The sequence below is a fragment of the Thalassophryne amazonica genome, chromosome 19 (assembly GCF_902500255.1).
Source record: "Thalassophryne amazonica chromosome 19, fThaAma1.1, whole genome shotgun sequence".
Taxonomy (NCBI): Eukaryota; Metazoa; Chordata; class Actinopteri; order Batrachoidiformes; family Batrachoididae; genus Thalassophryne; species Thalassophryne amazonica.
The window spans coordinates 27,561,017-27,582,311 of NC_047121.1; the positions used below are offsets into that span (position 1 = coordinate 27,561,017).

The 21,295-nt window shown below is 38.5% G+C and overlaps 1 protein-coding gene across 2 annotated transcripts in view; it reads right to left on the reverse strand.

Moving 5' to 3' along the window:
• Nucleotides 1-563: 563 nt before the first annotated feature.
• ldah (lipid droplet associated hydrolase) overlaps nt 564-21,295 on the reverse strand; it is a 32,070-nt gene continuing 11,338 nt past the window's right edge. Inside the window, exons 2-8 of one of the 2 annotated variants that reach the window (XM_034195346.1) lie at nt 17,375-17,379; nt 14,002-14,162; nt 12,082-12,216; nt 9,536-9,705; nt 8,627-8,867; nt 7,372-7,453; nt 564-4,279 (exon numbers count right to left, since the gene is read on the reverse strand). In XM_034195346.1, coding sequence (XP_034051237.1) covers nt 7,377-7,453; nt 8,627-8,867; nt 9,536-9,705; nt 12,082-12,216; nt 14,002-14,140 — 762 coding nt within the window. In that variant the 5' untranslated portion in view covers nt 14,141-14,162; nt 17,375-17,379 and the 3' untranslated portion in view covers nt 564-4,279; nt 7,372-7,376. Of the gene's footprint in view, nt 4,280-7,371; nt 7,454-8,626; nt 8,868-9,535; nt 9,706-12,081; nt 12,217-14,001; nt 14,163-15,075; nt 15,161-17,374; nt 17,380-21,295 lie in introns of those variants that run through there. The other variant, XM_034195345.1, reaches the window with a different exon arrangement.

Sequence of the window (21,295 nt, forward strand, 5' to 3'; positions counted from 1 at the left end):
TCCAACTTGCCCGTTAAGGTTTCCAACGGAGGTGTTTTTCCCGACATGCGGACTCTGCCCGCACGTTCTTTCATTACAAAATGTCCGTTAACAAGGAATGTCCGAATAAACTCCTCATGCCGACTTCTTCTGAAAGTTCTCTGTTCTCTGAAATGTGGAAGTTTTCAACTTGAAACGGCAAGACGCTGCCGCCTCGAAGCGCAGATCACCGTCAGGCACCGTGGGCCGTCCTTACGGCGACACTACCAGACCAAATCTCTCATCAGCTATTAAAATTTTACCGAAAACCAGCTGAATTTATCGAATGGTGTCCACTCAGTTGTGCCTTACATTTTTTGAAAGAAAATGTGATCAAACAAAGCAGCAGTCTCTGAGCCATTCCTAAACAATGAAAAAAATCGACGAGAGGGTGGGCGACTCCTCACTCAAAGACTGCCCACAGGCGAATGACATAACCGACAGGCGTGAAAAACTCTTGCATGCCCACGAGGGTTCAAGCATGTCTGATGTAATCACACGTGATTCAAATCCATATGGTTTTTGAAAAAAATAACAAGGTCGGATACGTTTCTAATAGACCTCGTATAGCGCCAAATCACAACAAACAGTTGCCCCAAGGCGCTTTATATTGTAAGGCAATGGTGTGGTGGAAATTACATTTACAAGGCCAATAGTGCCCGTAGTTAAAGCATCACCCATGAATTCCTACCCAACTCTAACCTATGGTTCCAAGAAGTTGTTTGTGCACAGAAACAACCACAACCCAGTACCGCATATTGGCCGGTACTGGGTTGTAACAGACTCACTGTGTTACCCTAAGTGAGGGTAGCACAGAGTCTTTCTGATGGAGTTTGTCCGACTGAAAAATGGATGCAATCACATAACCAAAATAACAGAGTGGATGTCAAGGCACAACCAGGGCACACTGGCGACATCACTGCTGTAAGACTCAGCACAGGGTTCAGTGTCACCTAACTAATAATTGCTCACCACAGTAGCTGTAGTGTAGTTGTAGTTTAGTGTCCCAAATGCTATCTAATGAGTCCCAAATATATAGCTATAGTATATTAGTTAGATATAGTTAGATAGCCGGACCTGAATGGACAGGATGTGCCAGCGCGGGAGAGCCAAGCCAAGGGTAACAGGGTTTCAGTTACCTGGATGGTGTACAGACTGCAAAGGACTTAAATGGCACTGGATGAACGATTGGGCTAGGTGTAGGCCAGTTGGATGTCCAAACCTAGTTGTATCCCATACATGAATGCGCATTATCATACTGTGTTAAAGGTGGTAAAAGGATAATCCCTCAACCTTTCTATGTTGATATTACAACAAAATGGCATGTTCAGATTCAGTACAATCTAAATAAAAAAGCAGACTGCATATGGAGCCAGTCAACACTGTGCCAGCCAGAAACAAGTCCTGCTGACTGGGGCTGACAAAGAAAGGTGATCTGCGGCAAGTCTTCTGGACAGACCTTCCACCTATTGCAGAGAGTTGTCAACAGTTGACCAAGTGTGGGTGCAAGTTGGAATGTCGTGGAAAGTGCAAATGTTACCGTCTTGGTAGCAACAGATATTTCATTATGTATTCAGAGTTGTTTTAAAAACTGGCTATATGGAGTGTTAAGATCAGGGTTGGGTAGAATTACTTTTACCAAATGTATGTACATACATACATGTAATCCACATGTATTCTTTCAAAGTAATCCTACCCAACCTTAGTTCAGATGTTATGTGAGCAGATATTTAGGCCTATTAGCAGATCAATAATTAATAATTATTTGATGAGTGGAAACACAGAAGTTTTAAAAATATACAGTAAGGTGGACATACTTTTCTATTGATAAAGTTAATGTTGAGCTACTTCACTAGTATTTAGTAATAAAGGTTTGTTTGCAAATCATGTATTTTGTGCCTAATTTGTCACACAACCAACCTTACTCATCAAATTTGGCTCAGTGAACAAAATTCTGTAATACAGATTTTTGAGCAAAAACAGGTGGCCATCTTGAAAAATGGCAGCCATTTAAGAATTTTGATTGGCCAGTAGAATGGCCCCTAAAGCATATCTGTACAAATTTTGCTGCTTGTATCACCATTTGAAATATTTTTCCACTTATCTGCTGCACTAATTGGACAAACTAGAAATAAAGATTACTGTCAAAACAAACCATCACATTTACAACCACTTTCCACATTCTCGACATTTCCAAGTCACTGAGTGTGTATTGGACTTCATTTACATCAATCATTAAGAAATAACACAGTATGTACTGTGCGGTAAACCCGTTATATTTGGAAGTGTAATATTTCCACCAAAGTTTACAATTACATATTCTAAAAATAGTAATGCAAAATGTTGCTTGAATTGCATAAGCCTCAAAGTCTTATCAGCTCTTCCTGTACCTAAAGTCAACCGCCACACTAAATTTGATTTTATTTCATTCACAGGTGAATGTTACAATGCACATAAAAAATTACAATGTGATTAATGACACAAAGATTACAGCAACATACACAAGAAACACTTTCAAGTATTATTTTGTAGTATGAACAACTACTTTTAATTGGGACATGTCAAAATTTGTGTTCATTATTTCTTTTCAATTAACTATCAATAAATATATAAAATGTGATTTAAATTATATTTTGTGCTATCAGAAATGTTTTCTTCTTGCAGTAATTAAAGCCAGAAGTCTTTCATCTGTGTGGTGAAGTGCTAAAACACAGAGCGGTGTACGGATGCACCTACACAACTTGTTCACTTTTAACACAAATGTAACACCCCAAAATTTTACCAATTTTACCACCTGATGTCACAAATTTCTAAACATCATTAAAAATGTTGCAAATTCACTGAAATTGGGATCATTTCATTAATGGAGTAAGTCATTACAACAATTACACCTTGATTATAGAGTTGGTGTTCAGTGGTACAAAAGTTAACATCCTTACACATCTTAGCATTTTATTCCACTTTACAGAAAATTAACTTCAGACAAACACTGGAACCTACAAGGATGAATGCATGTTTACTGCACTATTGTAAAGATGTATTTTACTTTAATATGGGTATTTCTCTACGTAATTGTTTTTATATGCGTTTATCTTTTTTCGCTCTCTTTTGGTTACATGTGGGTTTCCTTGTCCGAAAGATAACATGCACATACATTCTTGGACAAAATTGCCCCTATATAGTGGCCAGAATTACAGAATTAAACAAAAAAAAGCAATTTTGTTTAATCAAAATTTTTAAAAAAAAAATGCCAATTCAATTTATTTATATAGCACCAAATCACAATAAAGCTGCATTAATGCATTTTACATAAGTAAGCTCTAACCTTACCAACCCCCCCTGAGCAAGCACATAGGCAACAGGCGTTCTTGAGAAAGAAGCCTCAAGCAGAAAAGGCTGAGAGGGGTGATACACTGCTTGGGCCAAATTGACAAGCAGTTAAACTGCATGATAGCGCAAAGTCCAATTTAAGGTCAAGCTAACAGAGTCCAAGAACTTATATCCCATATCCCTGCCACCGGCAACAGCACTTCCGGCTGTCGTTGTGGAATGTGTTGGGTCGCCTCGGCCATCCACCATGTCACCAAGTTATTTGGCAACAAGAACAAAACATACAAAAAACAAAAAATCCTGACATAAAGTGTATGGTGGAGACAGACAGTTATTGTCACCCTTTGAATTTACAGTAAATCATCACTTTTACAGCCACTTTTCTTCAAACAAGTCAGGGGGTGGATACATGAACATTTCCAATTCATTGAATATGTCTTGGATGTCATTTCCATCAATCTTTAAGAAATACAAACAGTATGGTACTGTGTGGTAAATCCGTTTGGAGGAGGTAGTTCACAAAAACCGAGTGCACGTGTAGGGTCCAAGTTTTAATTTTAACAGTAAAATCCTGACACTGCCTTCAGATTAGTCTACTTCGTAAATGAATCAAGCATATTGGTATAATTATTAGAGACTGGAAATAAAGGTTGGTTACATCTGGTCAACAGAACACCACCAGTATCAGCGCTGGTATATGTACTGGTAACCATGTATCCCCATCTGTCAGAGGACAGACAAGTCATGTCCCAACATCAAGATGGATCCATTCCACCACCATTTTAGCAACTTCTCTTCCTGCATCCAGGACAAAAGCATGCCGAATCCCATTTTTACACAGTCTGAAATCCCCTTCTGGGAAGTCGCGTTTGATGTCATAATAATACTGCACAGGACACCAGTGATCTGTGGCTCCATAATAAAATGTAAGCTGAAAATGTGAAAAGACATACGGTTTAGTCACTGTTGACAAACTCTACAATTTTACAAATTAGCTCCTAAAAGAATGTGTGCTTAAACCACAAACAGAAAAAAACCAGTTAAAATACTAATAACTTATTCTAACCATTCCCAAACTGGAGAATGCTGGGGCCCACGTTAAAAAATTTTTAATTACAGTCTTGAATTACACGAGACAAACATGAACAATTGCCATAGATGCAATATGCTAAACATGAAATACTGTAAATGACAAATAGCACATGATTTTAATTCCAAAGATTTGTTTTATTACTTCAATTACTTCTAGATGATAAAAAATATCTGTCAGGTAATTTTAAACTTATGATTTACTGCTCAAGCAAATTTCTATTATATTCCTTAAAATATTCAAAAGATTTATGGCCAGTGCAAAACATTGCCACTGCCAAGGGAGTTGTCATGATTTATGATTGCTGCAGTTCCATTTATTGGTCTTTCACATTTAATATTGATGTTATTTGGGCATTTAAAAAATGAGGATGAAGGGAAAACAGAGAAGGGGCCTTACATAAGGGCTGAAGCTCCAAAGGCAGCACTGGGTGATATGGCCAAAAATACACTCAACAAAAATATAAACGCAACACTTTTGGTTTTGCTCCCATTTTGTATGAGATGAACTCAAAGATCTAAAACTTTTTCCACATACACAATATCACCATTTCCCTCAAATACTGTTCACAAACCAGTCTAAATCTGTGATAGTGAGCACTTCTCCTTTGCTGAGATAATCCATCCCACCTCACAGGTGTGCCATATCAAGATGCTGATTAGACACCATGATTAGTGCACAGGTGTGCCTTAGACTGCCCACAATAAAAGGCCACTCTTAAAAGGTGCAGTTTTGTTTTATTGGGGGGGATACCAGTCAGTATCTGGTGTGACCACCATCTGCCTCATGCAGTGCAACACACCTCCTTTGTATAGAGTTGATCAGGTTGTCAATTGTGGCCTGTGGAATGTTGGTCCACTCCTCTTCAATGGCTGTGCGAAGTTGCTGGATATTGGCAGGAACTGGTACACGCTGTCGTATACGCCGGTCCAGAGCATCCCAAACATGCTCAATGGGTGACATGTCCGGTGAGTATGCCGGCCATGCAAGAACTGGGACATTTTCAGCTTCCAAGAATTGTGTACAGATCCTTGCAACATGGGGCCGTGCATTATCCTGCTGCAACATGAGGTGATGTTCTTGGATGTATGGCACAACAATGGGCCTCAGGATCTCGTCACAGTATCTCTGTGCATTCAAAATGCCATCAATAAAATGCACCTGTGTTCTTCGTCCATAACAGACGCCTGCCCATACCATAACCCCACCTCCACCATGGGCCACTCAATCCACAACATTGACATCAGAAAACCGCTCACCCACACGACGCCACACACGCTGTCTGCCATCTGCCCTGGACAGTGTGAACCGGGAGTCATCCGTGAAGAGAACACCTCTCCAACGTGCCAAACGGCAGTGAATGTGAGCATTTGCCCACTCAAGTCGGTTACGACGACGAACTGGAGTCAGGTCGAGACCCCGATGAAGACGACAAGCATGCAGATGAGCTTCCCTGATATAGTTTCTGACAGTTTGTGCAGAAATTCTTTGGTTATGCAAACCGATTGTTTCAGCAGCTGTCCGAGTGGCTGGTCTCAGACGATCTTGGAGGTGAACATGCTGGATGTGGAGGTCCTGGGCTGGTGTGGTTACACGTGGTCTGCGGTTGTGAGGCTGGTTGGATGTACTGCCAAATTCTCTGAAACACCTTTGGACACGGCTTATGGTAGAGAAATGAACATTCAATACACGAGCAACAGCTCTGGTTGACATTCCTGCTGTCAGCATGCCAACTGCACGCTCCCTCAAATCTTGCGACATCTGTGGCATTGTGCTGTGTGATAAAACTGCACCTTTCAGAGTGGCCTTTTATTGTGGGCAGTCTAAGGCACACCTGTGCACTAATCATGGTGTCTAATCAGCATCTTGATATGGCACACCTGTGAGGTGGGATGGATTATCTCAGCAAAGGAGAAGTGCTCACTATCACAGATTTAGACTGGTTTGTGAACAATATTTGAGGGAAATGGTGATATTGTGTATGTGGAAAAAGTTTTAGATCTTTGAGTTCATCTCATACAAAATGGGAGCAAAACCAAAAGTATTGCGTTTATATTTTTGTTGAGTGTACATACATGCATACACACACATATAAACACATACATATATACATACACTCTAGCGTGTTGCTTGTGGGGATCCACTGGCTGGGTCTGGGTAGTGTTAGCATGGGGGTGGAAACATCATACTCTGGGGTGCTCTTCTGCAAAGGGGACAGGACAACTGCACCGTATTGAAGGGAGGATGGATGGGGTCATGTATTGCGAGATTTTGGCAAACAACCTCCTTCCCTCAGTAAGAGCATTGAAGATGGGTTATGGCTGGGTCTTCCAGCATGACAATGACCCCAAACACACAGCGAGGGCAACTAAGGAGGAGCGCCATAAGAAGCATTTCAAGGTCCTGCAGTGGCCTGGCCAGTCTCCAGACCTGAACTCAATAGAAAATCTTTGGAAGGAGCTGAAACTCCAAACCTGAAAGATTTGGAGAAGATCTGTATGGGTATCTGTATGAGTGGACCAAAATCCCTGCTGCAGTGTGTGAAAACCTGGTAAAAAAAAAAAAACTACAGGAAACGTTTGACCTCTGTAATTGCAAACAAAGGCTACTGTACCAAATATTAACATTGATTTTCACAGGTGTTCAGATACTTATTTGCAGCAGTAACATACAAATAAATTATTTAAAAATCATACATTGTGATTTCCAGATTTTTTTTTTTTTTAGATTATGTCTCTCACAGTGGACATGCACCTAAGATGAAAATTTCAGACCTCTCCATGATTTCTAAGTGGGAGAACTTGCAAAATCGCAGGGTGTTCAAATACTTATATATATCTACACCAAATGTAATCTTTTTAATGCACATAATGCCCGGCCGGCTATCACAGAGAAATACTTAAACATGCTGATACAGGTAAACCTTTTCTTACCTTTTTCAAGTTTTCCTGATAGTGTGGTTGTCTCTGAGCAGGACCTTTCGCATTTCCTGAGCCCCCATATACATACCATTGACTACGAGGACAAATATCATCATGTTAGTCTTCGGTTATCATCTCACTGCATAATTTCATGTATCTCAGTCACAGATAGAGAGGCATGATTGGTCTGACTACAACACCAAACAAAGTGAGGTTTAAAACTAGAACCACAGGTTCAAGTACTAATAAAAATTACACTGAATGAATCAGTTGAGTAGTCAAGTTGGAAGTATGGAGTAGTAATTAAAAAATCTTAAGTACTACAAAATGTTACTATGGTGAAGTAAAAGTTTGGTCACCATTAAATAAGTAACAGAGACAAAAAAAATCTGCCATCTCAACAAAAGTGAACATTATCTGCTTCACAAGTTTAGAGATCAGAGCTAACTCTACAGTCACATTAGCTACCAGTGAAGGTGACAAACAGTTGCCGTTTGTCACTTGATGGGCGATGCGTTCCCAGGGTGTGGCCTGCTCATGGTTACTTTAATGATAGATTAGAAAAGAAGGGGAAACCCGACACCATCGCTATGAGTTTTTCCTCCATGCTTGACTGCTTAACAGTAGCAAAGTTCGACCAATTTGTTTCTGTCCAACATTTTTACAGTAATGTTCCTGTACTGCTAGTTAGTATGCTGACATCTCTGCAGGATGTCTTGCAAATCACTTCAGAGGTATTATCTGGTTAAAAAAACAGCATTTTTAGATTTGGAAGTGTTTATTTGTCACTAACTTTTTACAAACTATATCACAAAAAGATATTTTGTTTGTGTGAACAGCCAGCTGATGTAATGCTGCCTATTTACTCAAATTGGCAGTCATCATGTTGTATTTGCATAAAATAGACATCTCATCTATTTTGACACCGCCTAGCAAGCAGCATAAAGGCCGTTGTCACTGCAGATCACTGACTGAAAATTAATGGCGGGTCGGTGCTTTGCTTCTGTGGTTTGCTGTTGCTTGTAGCTAATGTGACCATAGGGCAGAGGTCTCAAACTGATTCCAGAAAAGGCCAAGAGGGTTCAGGTTTTCTTTGCAGCCACCCACTCCACCAGGTGATTTCCTGATTAACATCACTTTGAGCAGATGGAATCAGTTAAACAGTGAAATCATCTGGTGGAGTGGGTGGTTGCAAAGAAAACCTGCACCCTCTAAGCCATTTCTGGAATCAGTTTGAGACCTCTACGATAGGGTAAGAAGAACCAACCTGCACAGTCCCCGCTGAGAAGACCAACAGTCGCCTGGACAATACTGTGGTCAAAGGAGGGAAGTCTACCAAAGATTAACTTGATGAGGGAGGTTTTGAGTACTTCAGGCAACAGAGAAAGCAAGAAAATGGGCAAATAAGCCACATAACGCAAGTGACACAGCAGAGGGGTCATGATCTTGCCCTGTGGACTCTGGGCCATTCGCTCAATGGTGGGAAACAGCATAACAGCCTTCAAAATCTACATTTAGAAGGAAAAAAAAAACAACCCAAAATAAACATTTTAAAGCATTAAAGGCATCCACAAAAATGAGGCGTTACCTGGCACTAAACATTACCAAATTGCATGCCTGTGTAGTTATTTTTGGCACTGGTTTAAAGATGACCCTGACTCCACTAGGCTTACCTTGGTGGGTGCCCCAGTGGCCCCTATTCTTCTGTGTAACATTTTATCCATCTAAGAAATATGTTACTCTAAATGTCAAAAAGGAATTTATTCTGCAGAATTCCCTTCAAAATTGGAGATTGACAAAGAAATTAAAAAAAATCACTCCTATCCACTCATATCCCTATTTCCCTCCTGGTTTAGAGGATCACGCCTTCTCCCTGTAGGACGGGGAATCAAGGCAGGAGGTGATGTAGTGGTGAACACCTTGTTGAATGTCTTTGACGAGCTCAGCTCCAAATACAATCTCCATCAGTATCATTTTTTTTCTTTTTAAAGATATTTGCAAGTGCACAGCTTTTCTACTTCTGCTATTAAATGATCCACCTTGGATCTGCTGCAGTGATCTGATGAATGAAAACAAGGGAGAAGCCAAAGGGACTTACTTACAGTAATTATTAGTGTAAAAATTTCAAAAAAGATCATGTTGTCCCAACAAAGAAGTGCGAAGTCTTAACACTCACCTTGAGTTCAGGATCTCTCTTCATCATCTCCAAAATAATGTAGCAGCCAATGGAGTGTCCCACCAGGACCAGGCTCGTTTCCCTGGGAACATGTTTTCTGAGAAAGTCCAGCTTGTGTTCAATCTGTGTATTCAGACCAAACACATCACCGTCTGTCAGCGCGGAGGTATCTGTACAAAAACAGTCAGTGTGTCCATTACTTTACGTGTGTGTCCATTACTTTACGTGTGTGTGTATATATATATATATATATATATAAATTAATTATTCAGTAGATCAGACAGCATACCCATGGTCTTAACAGTGTGCGAAAGCTTTAAAGAGTCACAATATGCTATGAATGTCCAAGGCCTTTTTCACTGTTACACTGATGTCACCAGGTATATTTGAGAAGAGGGGAGAATTTGCAGGATTCCTACAAAGTTGCTGGACATCATAGTCAGCGTATACACATGTAGGTGTTGTACAGAGTGGAGACAAAATCTTTGACTTTGTCCCAGTGAATTCTGGGGTCTGTCAGGTCAGAGTTACGGTTTGGGCCCCATTCCTGGGTCACTACCCTTCTCTGGATAAGGTCATGGAGTCCAGTGCCTTGGGAACCCAAACCAAAGAAATCACAAGAAAGCCCAACTGAAGAAATGTCATAGTTTTCTTCTACATTTCTGAATCACCCCTTCGACTGCCTCTGGATATGGGCCCTGAATGTAGTGTGTAGGCATTGTACCTGCTCTGCCCATCGCACAAGTAAAGACGTCTGTAGATCAAATGTTAAATAGGTGCTCTGAGGGCAAAGTGAATACCCGCACTAATTTGGTCAAAGGGTAGTTAGAGTAAAGCAGGCATCATCAACACTATTCCTGGAGAGCACCTGTCCTACATATTTTCCACATCTACCTGCTACAGTCACACCTGATTTTTTTTTAATTGGTGTTTTCTAGCTCTTGACTGGCTGAGAACACCTGATAAAGTTAATCAGAATCACCTTTATTGTCATTGCACAGCAAATCAGCACAACGAAATTTGCTTAATTACCTGGGAGTGGAAGAGGGAAAGTTAGAAAACATAGAGGAACAGGGTTGGAGACACCTGGAGTAAGGTCAAGCACCTCTCTGTTGTTTCAAAAGCTACAAAAGAAAGTAGCAGCAGAGAATATTTCGTTTTCTGTTGTCCAAAAGCCCCAAGTGTGCAGAACTCATAATCCTCCAGTTAAACCTTTTTCACTATTTTAATACAAAACTCTTTATCTCCAGCAGCTGGCTGAGCTCTGATTGTGTCAATTCACTAGCTGAAGTTCATAGCTATGATAAAAGGAGTGATCCAAAACCATAGCTTGGGAAGGGCACACGCCTTGTGCCAATGTCGCATTAAACTGAAACTCTACCTGAACTCCTGTGTTCTCCACCCCTGGAGCCTGCTGACTGCTGGGGCAGTGTGCGTCTCCACCCTGCTGTGCTCACATGAGTCCTGGAGAAGACGGAAGGAGAAGCGCGTGGTCCGATCAACTGGGCTATCTGTGCACACAGATCGCTGGATCCACCTGCTCTGGTTCGTCCAGACCAGAACAATAAAATCCAACTTTATTGTTGACTTGAGTGTGTTCATTCGTACACAAATGAACACGCTCTGGTTCAGACTCTGATGACGCGCTCCAGTCGATTTCATGCAGTTCAAAAAAAAAAAAAAAAAGAAGAGACTTGATGCACTGTTCCAGACGCCCGATTATTTTGACACACTAAATAAATAAAACACTCCACCACACACACTAAAACACAACTTTCAAAACTGACTGCCGTCTGCTTTTTGCTCCAAATAAAGCCACACTTTTCTTCTCTCAGCAAGCAAATTACGTGAACTGGGGATCACTGTTTATTTGGTAATATATTTTACACCAATGATAAAGAAAAATTTGTCTTTTTTTTTTACTGGTTTGCTGTCGCAGACAGTGAGAGACTAAAGAAAAGTCCCGTTCACAAAACGTGCATGTGCACACACACACCCACGTTAGTTTTCAACCAATAGTAACACCCCTCTCTCCTGTTGCAGTTGAGGGAGTCATATTTCATTCCAGCCCTTGCTCCTCCAGCTGAATAAGGAAATGAATAGTTTTTGCTGCGGGTCTCTGCAAAACGCAGAGCGAATATGAGAATATTATCAAAAAAACCTCACGTAAATTATTAATCATAATTCAAGTTCACAAAATTTAAAAAGTGGTGTGGAGGTTGCATATTCATTTGTCCCTTTTCAGAAAAATATGAAAGCATTTTTTTGGAACCTAAGTGTCAGGAAAGTCCTCAGAGTACGCTGCTGCTCTTCCGTAATTGTGCAACTGATGAGCATTTATTTAAAAAAACAGTAATCAAGCTGATGGATGCATTTATTGTAATGAGTGCCACCTACAGAGTGCAGGTGTTTTTTTTCTTGCCTGGACAGTTCGTAAGCACAACATGAAGATCAGCTTCTCTTTCACAGGCTTTTGTTATTTCAGTAAATCAATGTTCCAAATATTAAAAGGTGAATCGTACACAAATGAGATGACAAATCTGTACCTTCCACCATGTCCATGTAGTCAGGGGGTGCACAGTGGCCAGAATGGCTTATAGCCCACACCGGGTGACGATAGCCAATCAGCTGATGAAGTGTTTGCATGAAGGTTTTGTAGAAGCCCACTACACCTGGGTTACCTGTCCACAAAGAAAGTGTACTGAATCTTTATTTCAGTTTTCAAACATCACAGTCTGTTAATTTCCCTGCACACTGTCACATCTGAAAGACTCACAATTCAATAGAGGTCTGTATCATTTCTCAAACACTGATACGTATCGTAATATTGACACATTTATGTGCCTAATACTGTATATAAATTATACAGTGAGGCAAATAAGTATTTGATGCAGTGTCGATTTTGCAAGTTTTCCCACCTACAAAGAATGGAGAGGTCTGTAAATTTTTATCGTAGGTACACTTCAATAGTAAGAAACAGAATCTAAAAAAAATAATAATTCAGAAAATAACATGATGTATGATTTTTAAATAATTAATTAGCATTTTATTGCATGAAATAAGTTTTTGATACAACAGAGAAACAGACCTTAATATTTGGTACTGAAACCTTTGTTTGCAGTTACAGAGGTGAGATGTTTCCTGTAGTACTTGACCAAGTTTGCACACTGCAACAGGGATTTTGGTCCACTCCTCCATACAGATCTTCTAAAGATCTTTCAGGTTTGGAGTTTCAGCTCCCTCCAAAGATTTTCTATTGCGTTCAGGTCTGCAGACTGGCTCGGCCACTCCAGGACCTTGAAATGCTTCTTACGGAGCCCATCCTTAGTTGCCCTGGCTGTGTGTTTCAGGTCATTGTCACGCTGGAAGACCCAGCCATGACCCATCTTCAATGCTCTGACTGAGAGAAGCAGGTTGTTTGCCAAAATCTGGTAATTGCACACAAGCAACGAGTGTGAGAAGCACTGGTATGTGCTGAAATCCTAAGTGAGAGCAGAGATTGCAGCACACAAGTCAAGTTCTTCTCAAACAGGTGAGTTTCGGCTATGGCTGCTAGCATTGCTTACTTTGATACTTATAACTGTATGACTTATAGAATTTAGAATAGAATAGAACACCCTTTATTGCCATTATACTAAATGTACAATGACATTGGAGAGAGCCTCTCCTTTTTCCATGCAAACAGACCAAGCAAAAAAGTATCAATAGTTATATGTATAAAATCCTACAGGGAAATGCAATGAAAATCTCTATGTACAAATATAAGTGTATATGTGTAAAATAATATAATATATATTTATATGTACTTTACATTTACATACAGGTATCGCAATCTTGTGATGACCTTCAGAAGATGTGCTCAATATGGGCACCGCTCCTCGGGTTCGGCCAGATCTCCCTTTGTTAACATTGTGAACAGTTCTATCAGTTTGAAACTTCTTTACAATCCTCCATATTGTCCTTCTGTCTGGAGCTTTTCTAACTGCAAAATGACATTGATACTGACATTGGGATTGCATGATCAATGTGGTCTCAAAGTAGAATTACACCAGTTTCCCTTTTTGCTCGATTGTAAGTGGCATCGTCATTGGATCAGGCTCAAACTACATCAGAAGAAATTCCTCACATATATCTAGATGTCTGAGGAAAAAAAAAAAAAAAAAAAAACAGAAATCAGATCAGACATTGCTGAATAAGAGTCAAATGATTTTTGTGGCACTTTTTTGGGACACCCTGTATTATGAGTCTCTAATGCACCTGTGTGGAACTCTTTCACACAACTCATATCAACAATCAGTCCTCATCCACCTTTGAGTTGCTCTTTGCAAACATAGATCAAAGAGGCCAAAGGCACTGAGACGAAGACAATACATTATGGCAGAGGACATGGAATTCATACACATGTTAAAAATGGATCCACTACAAATACTCTTTGAATCTGGATGAATGATATTTGGCTCACTCACCTGGAATGATGAGAAAAAGCACTTTGTGTCCAGAGTGTAAATGACAAGGACCATATTTGAGAACTTCGGTGATGCCACGACAACAGTAGATGTAATCTGTCTGTGGCTCATCTCTCCTATCAGTCAATGACTTCTCCATCTAAAAAATGCCAGGAAAATGACTAATCCAGTCATGAGTTTATTTCAAACAAAAGCAAACATTTTCTCACTATAACTCAACACAGCTTTAGAGATGTACAGTCATATACAGTTGTGCTCTAAAGTTTACATACCCTGGTAATTTTATTTATTTATTTGCCATTTTTCAGAGAATATGAATGATAAAAACTTTGTTTGTTGCACTTAGTTTGGAAAAAAATGTCATTGTGAAAAACTTTGGAGAATTTTTTGTTGTTTAAATTTCAGTAGTGTCAATATTATACGGTGTAGTGACATCAGTGGGGTCCTGCTGGTTATATTACAGCACTCAGTTTCGAAAAATGTGCAAAAACTGAATTTTTGTGAATTTTATTGCTCATTTTATGACTTATCTTAATGATTTTTTTAATCACTAAAATTAATTTTTTTTTTTTAAATTTTGAAAAAAAATTGACGCCGATGAGATGACTGCTTGCTGCAACTGCATCTATAGAAAAAAAATGATAAAGGGTCCAAAGGTGTTTCATTTCATCCACTTTAGCGGTCAAACGTTGATCTGTCTGCTTATTTTAAATGAACATAATAACGCCAGTTTATCTGAGTTTCTGAGAATAAAAAAGGGGTAAAGGACGTGTTACGGTTAAATGCAATTATAATTTAATTATAATTACAATTAGTGCAATTTCGAGGACGCCGAAGTGAAGAAGGGTTATTACAAAACACATCTTCTATACAATATCTGGCATTAATAAGTTGTGTACCTCTGGCTACATTATTCCACTTTAAATGTACATATTTTTAACGGGATTTGGTGTGTACAGGCGCAAACACCAACACTGGCCGCAACTAGATAAAGAACGAAATTTTCAATAGCAGCTTCATGTATGAATGTGTATGATGACTTTGTTGTGTAGTTGCATAAAAACATTACTTTACCTTTTCAAATAAGGAACTTTAATCTGCCTCTTCTAGTGTTTGTCCCGGTGTGTTCTCACTTCCTGGTCTGCTTTCTGGAAAACTGTGTTGCCAGATCTTATAAAAGAAAGAAAAAATCCGGAACGCAAGAATGTTTTTTCTTCTTTTAATTCACATAAATATGTGAGACGTGCACATTAATTTCACAAGACGATGGTGATGGTAAGTTTATTAAATGAGGCGTAATTATTTGTAACAAGCACGAATAAACAAATGTATGTTAGAAACAAGTTTAAAAACCTATAAATACCCGCAAAATATAAATAAATAAAACAATCATAGACTGGGCACTTGTAACAAGCAGACATGGCAACACAGCTGGGACGTCAGATAAACACCCAGAATTTTTTTTAAAATCTTTATTGACCATAACATAACCAAATGTATTTTATTTCAGCCCCACAAGCACTCTAAAGTGAATATTAATATTTTGTTGTTGTTGTTTTTCTCATGTTTCAGACTGTCCTTAGACCGACTGTTAACATTAAAATATTCACTTTTCTTTTACACAGTATGTTTCCACTTCTGAGGATATTTGTCTGTGAAAAGGCACATTGTTGTGTAGAACTTGTATCAGTAGAGTCTGACCATATTTTTAAGAATTTATTTTAATTCTCTTAATAACATGGAGCAGGTTTGCATTGGAGTCTGAGTTTAAACACGTTGATCTTTTGAGTAGATTTTCAAATATTGTCAAATTTACTGAGGTAAAGTTGAGTTGGTTCAAATTTATTTCACTTATTGTAACTGAAAGAAATGTATTTAGTGTGTAGAAAGTAAAGGCTACTATTAGGTATGTCTATAATGTATAAAATGAGAGAATTTAAAATTTATTTAGATAGAAAAATGAGTTAAATGAAAATATATTTTAAACTAAAGTTTAATAAAAAAAAACATGCATGTATTTAAATTTTCTTCAGTAATCAGTTGTAATGAAATTTTTGAGCACTCTGAAAGTATTCAGATTTACAGTGCAGCTGTATTTTATTTATAATAATATATTGAAGGGTATTCCACAAGGGCATGTTTGGGTCTACAGCTGAAAGAGCTGTTTGTGGGCAAAACACCTGATCTGTCTTTGAGGACTTCTTGTTCAGTTCTGGACTCCAGACTTCATAGATGACATGTTAGTCCAGGGGGGCGAAATTCTTTCCTATGAAGGGCCAAAAAATGAACCTGGGTGGAGGACCACAGACCAAAAATAAATGTTAATGTTACGTCAAAGTTAATACATTGTATTTTGTATAAAATTAACACTGGAAATCTAAAGCAAAATTCCAATATAATAAAAACAATCATTCTCTGTCATGTCCTTGCAGTATTTTATCAATGTGCAAATTGTAGAGAAAATAAAAAAAATATCCACATTTATGTTACAGCCTTATTCCAAAATGGATGAAATTTTTTACCTTGAGACAAAGTTGGCTATTGATGTCGGTGGATTGAATGAATGAATTTATTCAGCACACACAGTCCAAAACAACAAAAACTTACAACGAAGAACGAAAATGGATTAACAATGCATCCATGTGCCTGAAAGGGTATAGGCAGAAGCAAAGCTGATTTTTACAGTTTAAAATTACACCAAAATCTTTATTTTAAAAATGTAATCAGACGTAATAAAACCATAGAATTAGAATAGAATAGAAACCAACAGTTTTAACCCCTTAACGTCTATTGTCACATATATGCTACAATATTTGACTCAAATATGCAACATACCAAATTGACCAGTATGCCTGTTGTCGCAAATTTGCAACATACCATTATTATTATTATAACATTATAACATCAAGTCATTACCAAAATACCAAAATTACTATTAATTTTTTGTGCAAAAGTGAAATTAATCATCTCAACATTATTTACCATCTGCTTAAAGGCAAAAACACACACAAAACATTTTTTTATATACAGCTATATAAATTCAGGCGTTAAGGGGTTAAACATGGCACACAGTGAGTCAAAACTTCATTTACTGCATTTACTTGTTATACGTCACAGTCAAGTTTAGGGGGTATAGAGAATTCACCCTGTGTATCCGTGAGTCTTGTAAGCACCACTCTTAAACCGTTTGGTGGATTTTAATAAAACTATCCACATGCTTCACACACTAGATGAAGATGTACATGAAATAAAATAATTCTGACCCAGTGTTTAAGAGTAGATAACTGGGCTTTTGTTGTCCTTTGAAATGCATCATATTTACATGTTACATGTTCACAAGTTAACCAGTTTGTTAGGTGTTTCATCACAGAACATTTACTACCACCGGTATATAAGGCATGCACGTAACCAATAACCTGGGTTTTTAAGATTTAGGTCATAAAAATAATTTTAATTTTAATTTGGCACCACTATAATTTTATTCCTTTGCATTTAAATAAGGGATTCATAATATGATGTTGCCAAAATGCTCAAAATTCACACTGTCTGGAAACTATTTCGACCCCTGATGGGAAGAAATTCAAGCGACCAGATGTCATGAATGAGCTACATTTGGTAGTGATATCACAGAACACGTCGGGGCTTCTGGCAGGGAAGGACACAGCAACAGCCAATCAGAGCAAAGAAAGGCAGCGCAACATCAGCTGCCTGCTCTCTTGAACAAAATTATCCAAGATGGCAGAAAACGCTCCAAAACTGCTTATTTCTGTATAAATTAAATCTAATATGTTTCTCATATATTTTGTAAAAATTAGTGAGAAATACAAATTTCTGAATGTAAAAACATTGTTTTTGTAACCAAATACTACCCCTGACATGATTTACAAGGCATCATACGGATGATAGTGTGCACGCCCTGGGAACGCACAGTCAAGTGGATCAGGTCAAAGGTCATCTAAAAAAAAAGACAATATTCACCATGGATTTCCCCAACCACCCATATGTTCTCATCATTAAAATGAGCTGTAATTTCATGTTACAAACATAAACTGACATTATAATGATTGGATTTTCTAAATTTTGTCCGTTTTGTGAAATTTAAAAGGCTGTACAGCTTTAAATAATAGTCTGAATTTTACCAATGTTTTGTGTGATTGTAGTTGCGGACAAAAGATCACTTATACCTTTGTTAAAATTAATAAACAAACAAACAAATAAACTCAATTTTCCTCTCACATATTCCCTTTTTATCAAACAAGGAGCAATGTACCCGGCTATACTCAGGTGTGAGATATTAGATAGGTATCAGACAGGAAGGAAGGAAAGAACAAGTCAGTTTACTATATATATATATATATATATATATATATATATATATATATATATTTATTTATTTATTTATTTATTTATTTATTTTTCCCCATTATGGCGCCTACTCCCATTATATGAATACAGAGGACTTATATTTTGTTGAGGATATTGCAAGATTTGTTTCTGTTGTACTACCTGATAGAATTTTTCAGTAACTTGCTGAAAAAAGGCTGCAGATAAAGTTTCACATGCATAAAGTGAAACAGTTTAACAGTTCATGGACCCGTAATAAGGAATGCTGTAACCCATAAAAAACCCATGGGTTTTACCATATTTTATTGAATAGGCACAGTTTTAAAAGAAGAAAATAAACAGTAACTTCACCAGCAGCCAAGACTCAACACCCAACAAAGCAACTGCTGTAAAAGTTCTCCAAACCGCGCATGTGTGTGTGTGTGTGTGTGTGTGTGTGTGTGTGTGTGTGTGTGTGTGTGTGTGTGTGTGTGTGTGTGTGTGTGTGTGTGTGTGTGTGTGTGTGTGTTGCAGCCCAGTGAAGGAAGAAAGGATGCAGGACATTTCATGTGAAAGCTCCATAAGTGCATGTTGGAGGGTTGCTAGGCAACAGGATAGTCAAAAGTGGACATACATGCATACACACCCACATACACTTGACTTTTATTCATAAGACATGTTTAAGTTGACTTCCGTGATTTGCAGTGTGGGCCACTGCATGAAGGCCAGGAGAGGTCACAAAAATGTGTCATTTTCATTTTTGGAATGAAGTTTAAAATGACAAAGGAAGTGTTTTTTGATTGTAATCAGAATCCCCCCCCCCCCCCCAAAAAAAAAACAAAAAAAAAACAACTGAGTAATCAATAAGCATTTATTTTTGAAAGTCCACTGAAACATCTGGTATGTGCCCGATTGAAAATGTTCCTGGGAGTGTTTGTGAGTTTGTGGAGTGGTTCCATATCTTCATTTGAAGCTGTAGTTTCCTCTACAGCTGAGTGCAAAAAAAAAAAGAGAGAGACCTAATGTTTGGTTTCTTGTTTTTAAAATGTTTTGTTGAAGTTTACACGCACACACACACACACACACACACACACACACACACACACACACACACACACTGAAGGTGGCTGTTGTCACGGTGACTCAGATGCTTCCTTCTTCCTACAGGAAGTGCCTGAAGAATGGCAGGAAGTCAAAGGTTGAGGGAGGAGGGTTTAAGCGAACAAACCACTGTTGTCATGGAAACGCTGTAACTTGTGTTTGGTTTTTAACAACAAATTCAAGCCGGCCGATTTGCTTGCTGCCGATATTTTTCTTGTCTTGATGAATACTTTATTGAGCAAGTTAAAAACATTTATACATTGCGCACATTCATCTTTGAAAATCCGTACATTACTTTGTAGTCTTCCAGCCAGACTACAAAATGCAAACGACGGAGTGCGTTTTTGTCTCTTTGGGCAACTGTATCAACATGGCAGTGGTGGACTCTATAAAGGCGCCTGTTCCTATGGAGATACAGAGGCCTCACTCCAAGCAAAAGGAAACACATTGATATATTGTACAAGAAAAAAGAGGAATGTATTCCATTTCCAGTGTATTTCTGATAAACTCCACAAAATTCTACCCAAAGTAGCTTTAAGAGAGCCACCCATCATCATCATCATCATTCCATATTCTTTCTTCCTGTTAAAAGGGAGTTTTTCCTTCCCACTGTCACCAAGTGCTTGCTCACAGGGGGTCGTTTATACCGTTGGGGTATACCACCACCTGAAAAGCTCCCAACCAATCAGGAAACCATTTGTCTAAAACTAGTTAAAAAATAAATAAATAAACAAACAAAAAAAGCCTTGTGGTTTATCCCGCAGTCCATTGTAAACTTTTATCTTGCTTTTTTATGTTGATTTTGGATTGTAATTGATAGTGATGACGTCATCTGTTCCATGTGGATGACAACATGTTTCTGTCCATCATCAGTTCCTCAGTATGGATCCTGAGCCTGTTTTCATAAAGCGGCCTAATCTTTCAGTCGACTAAACTCATTTAGTCAACTAAGGTTTAGTCGACTAAACAAGATTAGACCGCTTTATGAAACTGGGCCCAGGGAAAGATCCAAATGGATAGATAATGACAAAGGAGAAGGGAAAACTAAATCCCAGAAATGGGAAAAATGGTTAAATGGAAACTATCATAACACTGACAACAGATATTTCAAACAATGAAGCCAAACACTAAGAATTGAGGAAGTAAAGCGAGCTAGTACTGTGTAGTGCTGGTCCATCCCGACCACCTTGTGTAAGCAAGAACTCAAAAACAACACATGCTATCGTTTCATAACAAAATGAAAGTCATGAGAGGCTGATGCAAACCCTATGTGCTCTACACACTGGGATATAACCATGTCTGAGTTCAAGTTGCCAATCAATCACAAATATTTTGCTGATCAATATAAAAATTAAGTAATCTGTCCAGCCATACTGGTTGTGTAGATACAACAGAATTTTTTTTTTTTTTTTTTGGCATAATGGTTTTTCTCCCAGAGTTAATCATTAACTGATACCTTCACTTAAGTAATATTCACACAATATTTGGTGAAAATCAGTCCAGTCGGGATTTATTTGTTCCCCCAGTTGTCTTGCTCACAGACAGACACACATGATGTGATTACATTGCCCTGCTTCGTGGCTTTGTTTGCACGCAGGGTGATAACAGATAACAGGAGGATGAAGTGATAAGAGTGAGATTTTGTCCATGAAATATCCCATAGACGTGTCTGCCACCTGAATTTTGTATACGAGGTCTGTGATGAAAAAAAGCAATCCATTTATTTTTTGAAAAAAATAAATGGATTTGATTCATATGTTTTTATGTCAGACAAGCTTGAACCCTCGTGCGCATGTGTGAGTTTTTTCACGCGTGTCGGTGACGTCATTCGCCTGTGGGCAGGCCTTGAGTGAGGAGTGCTCCACCCCGC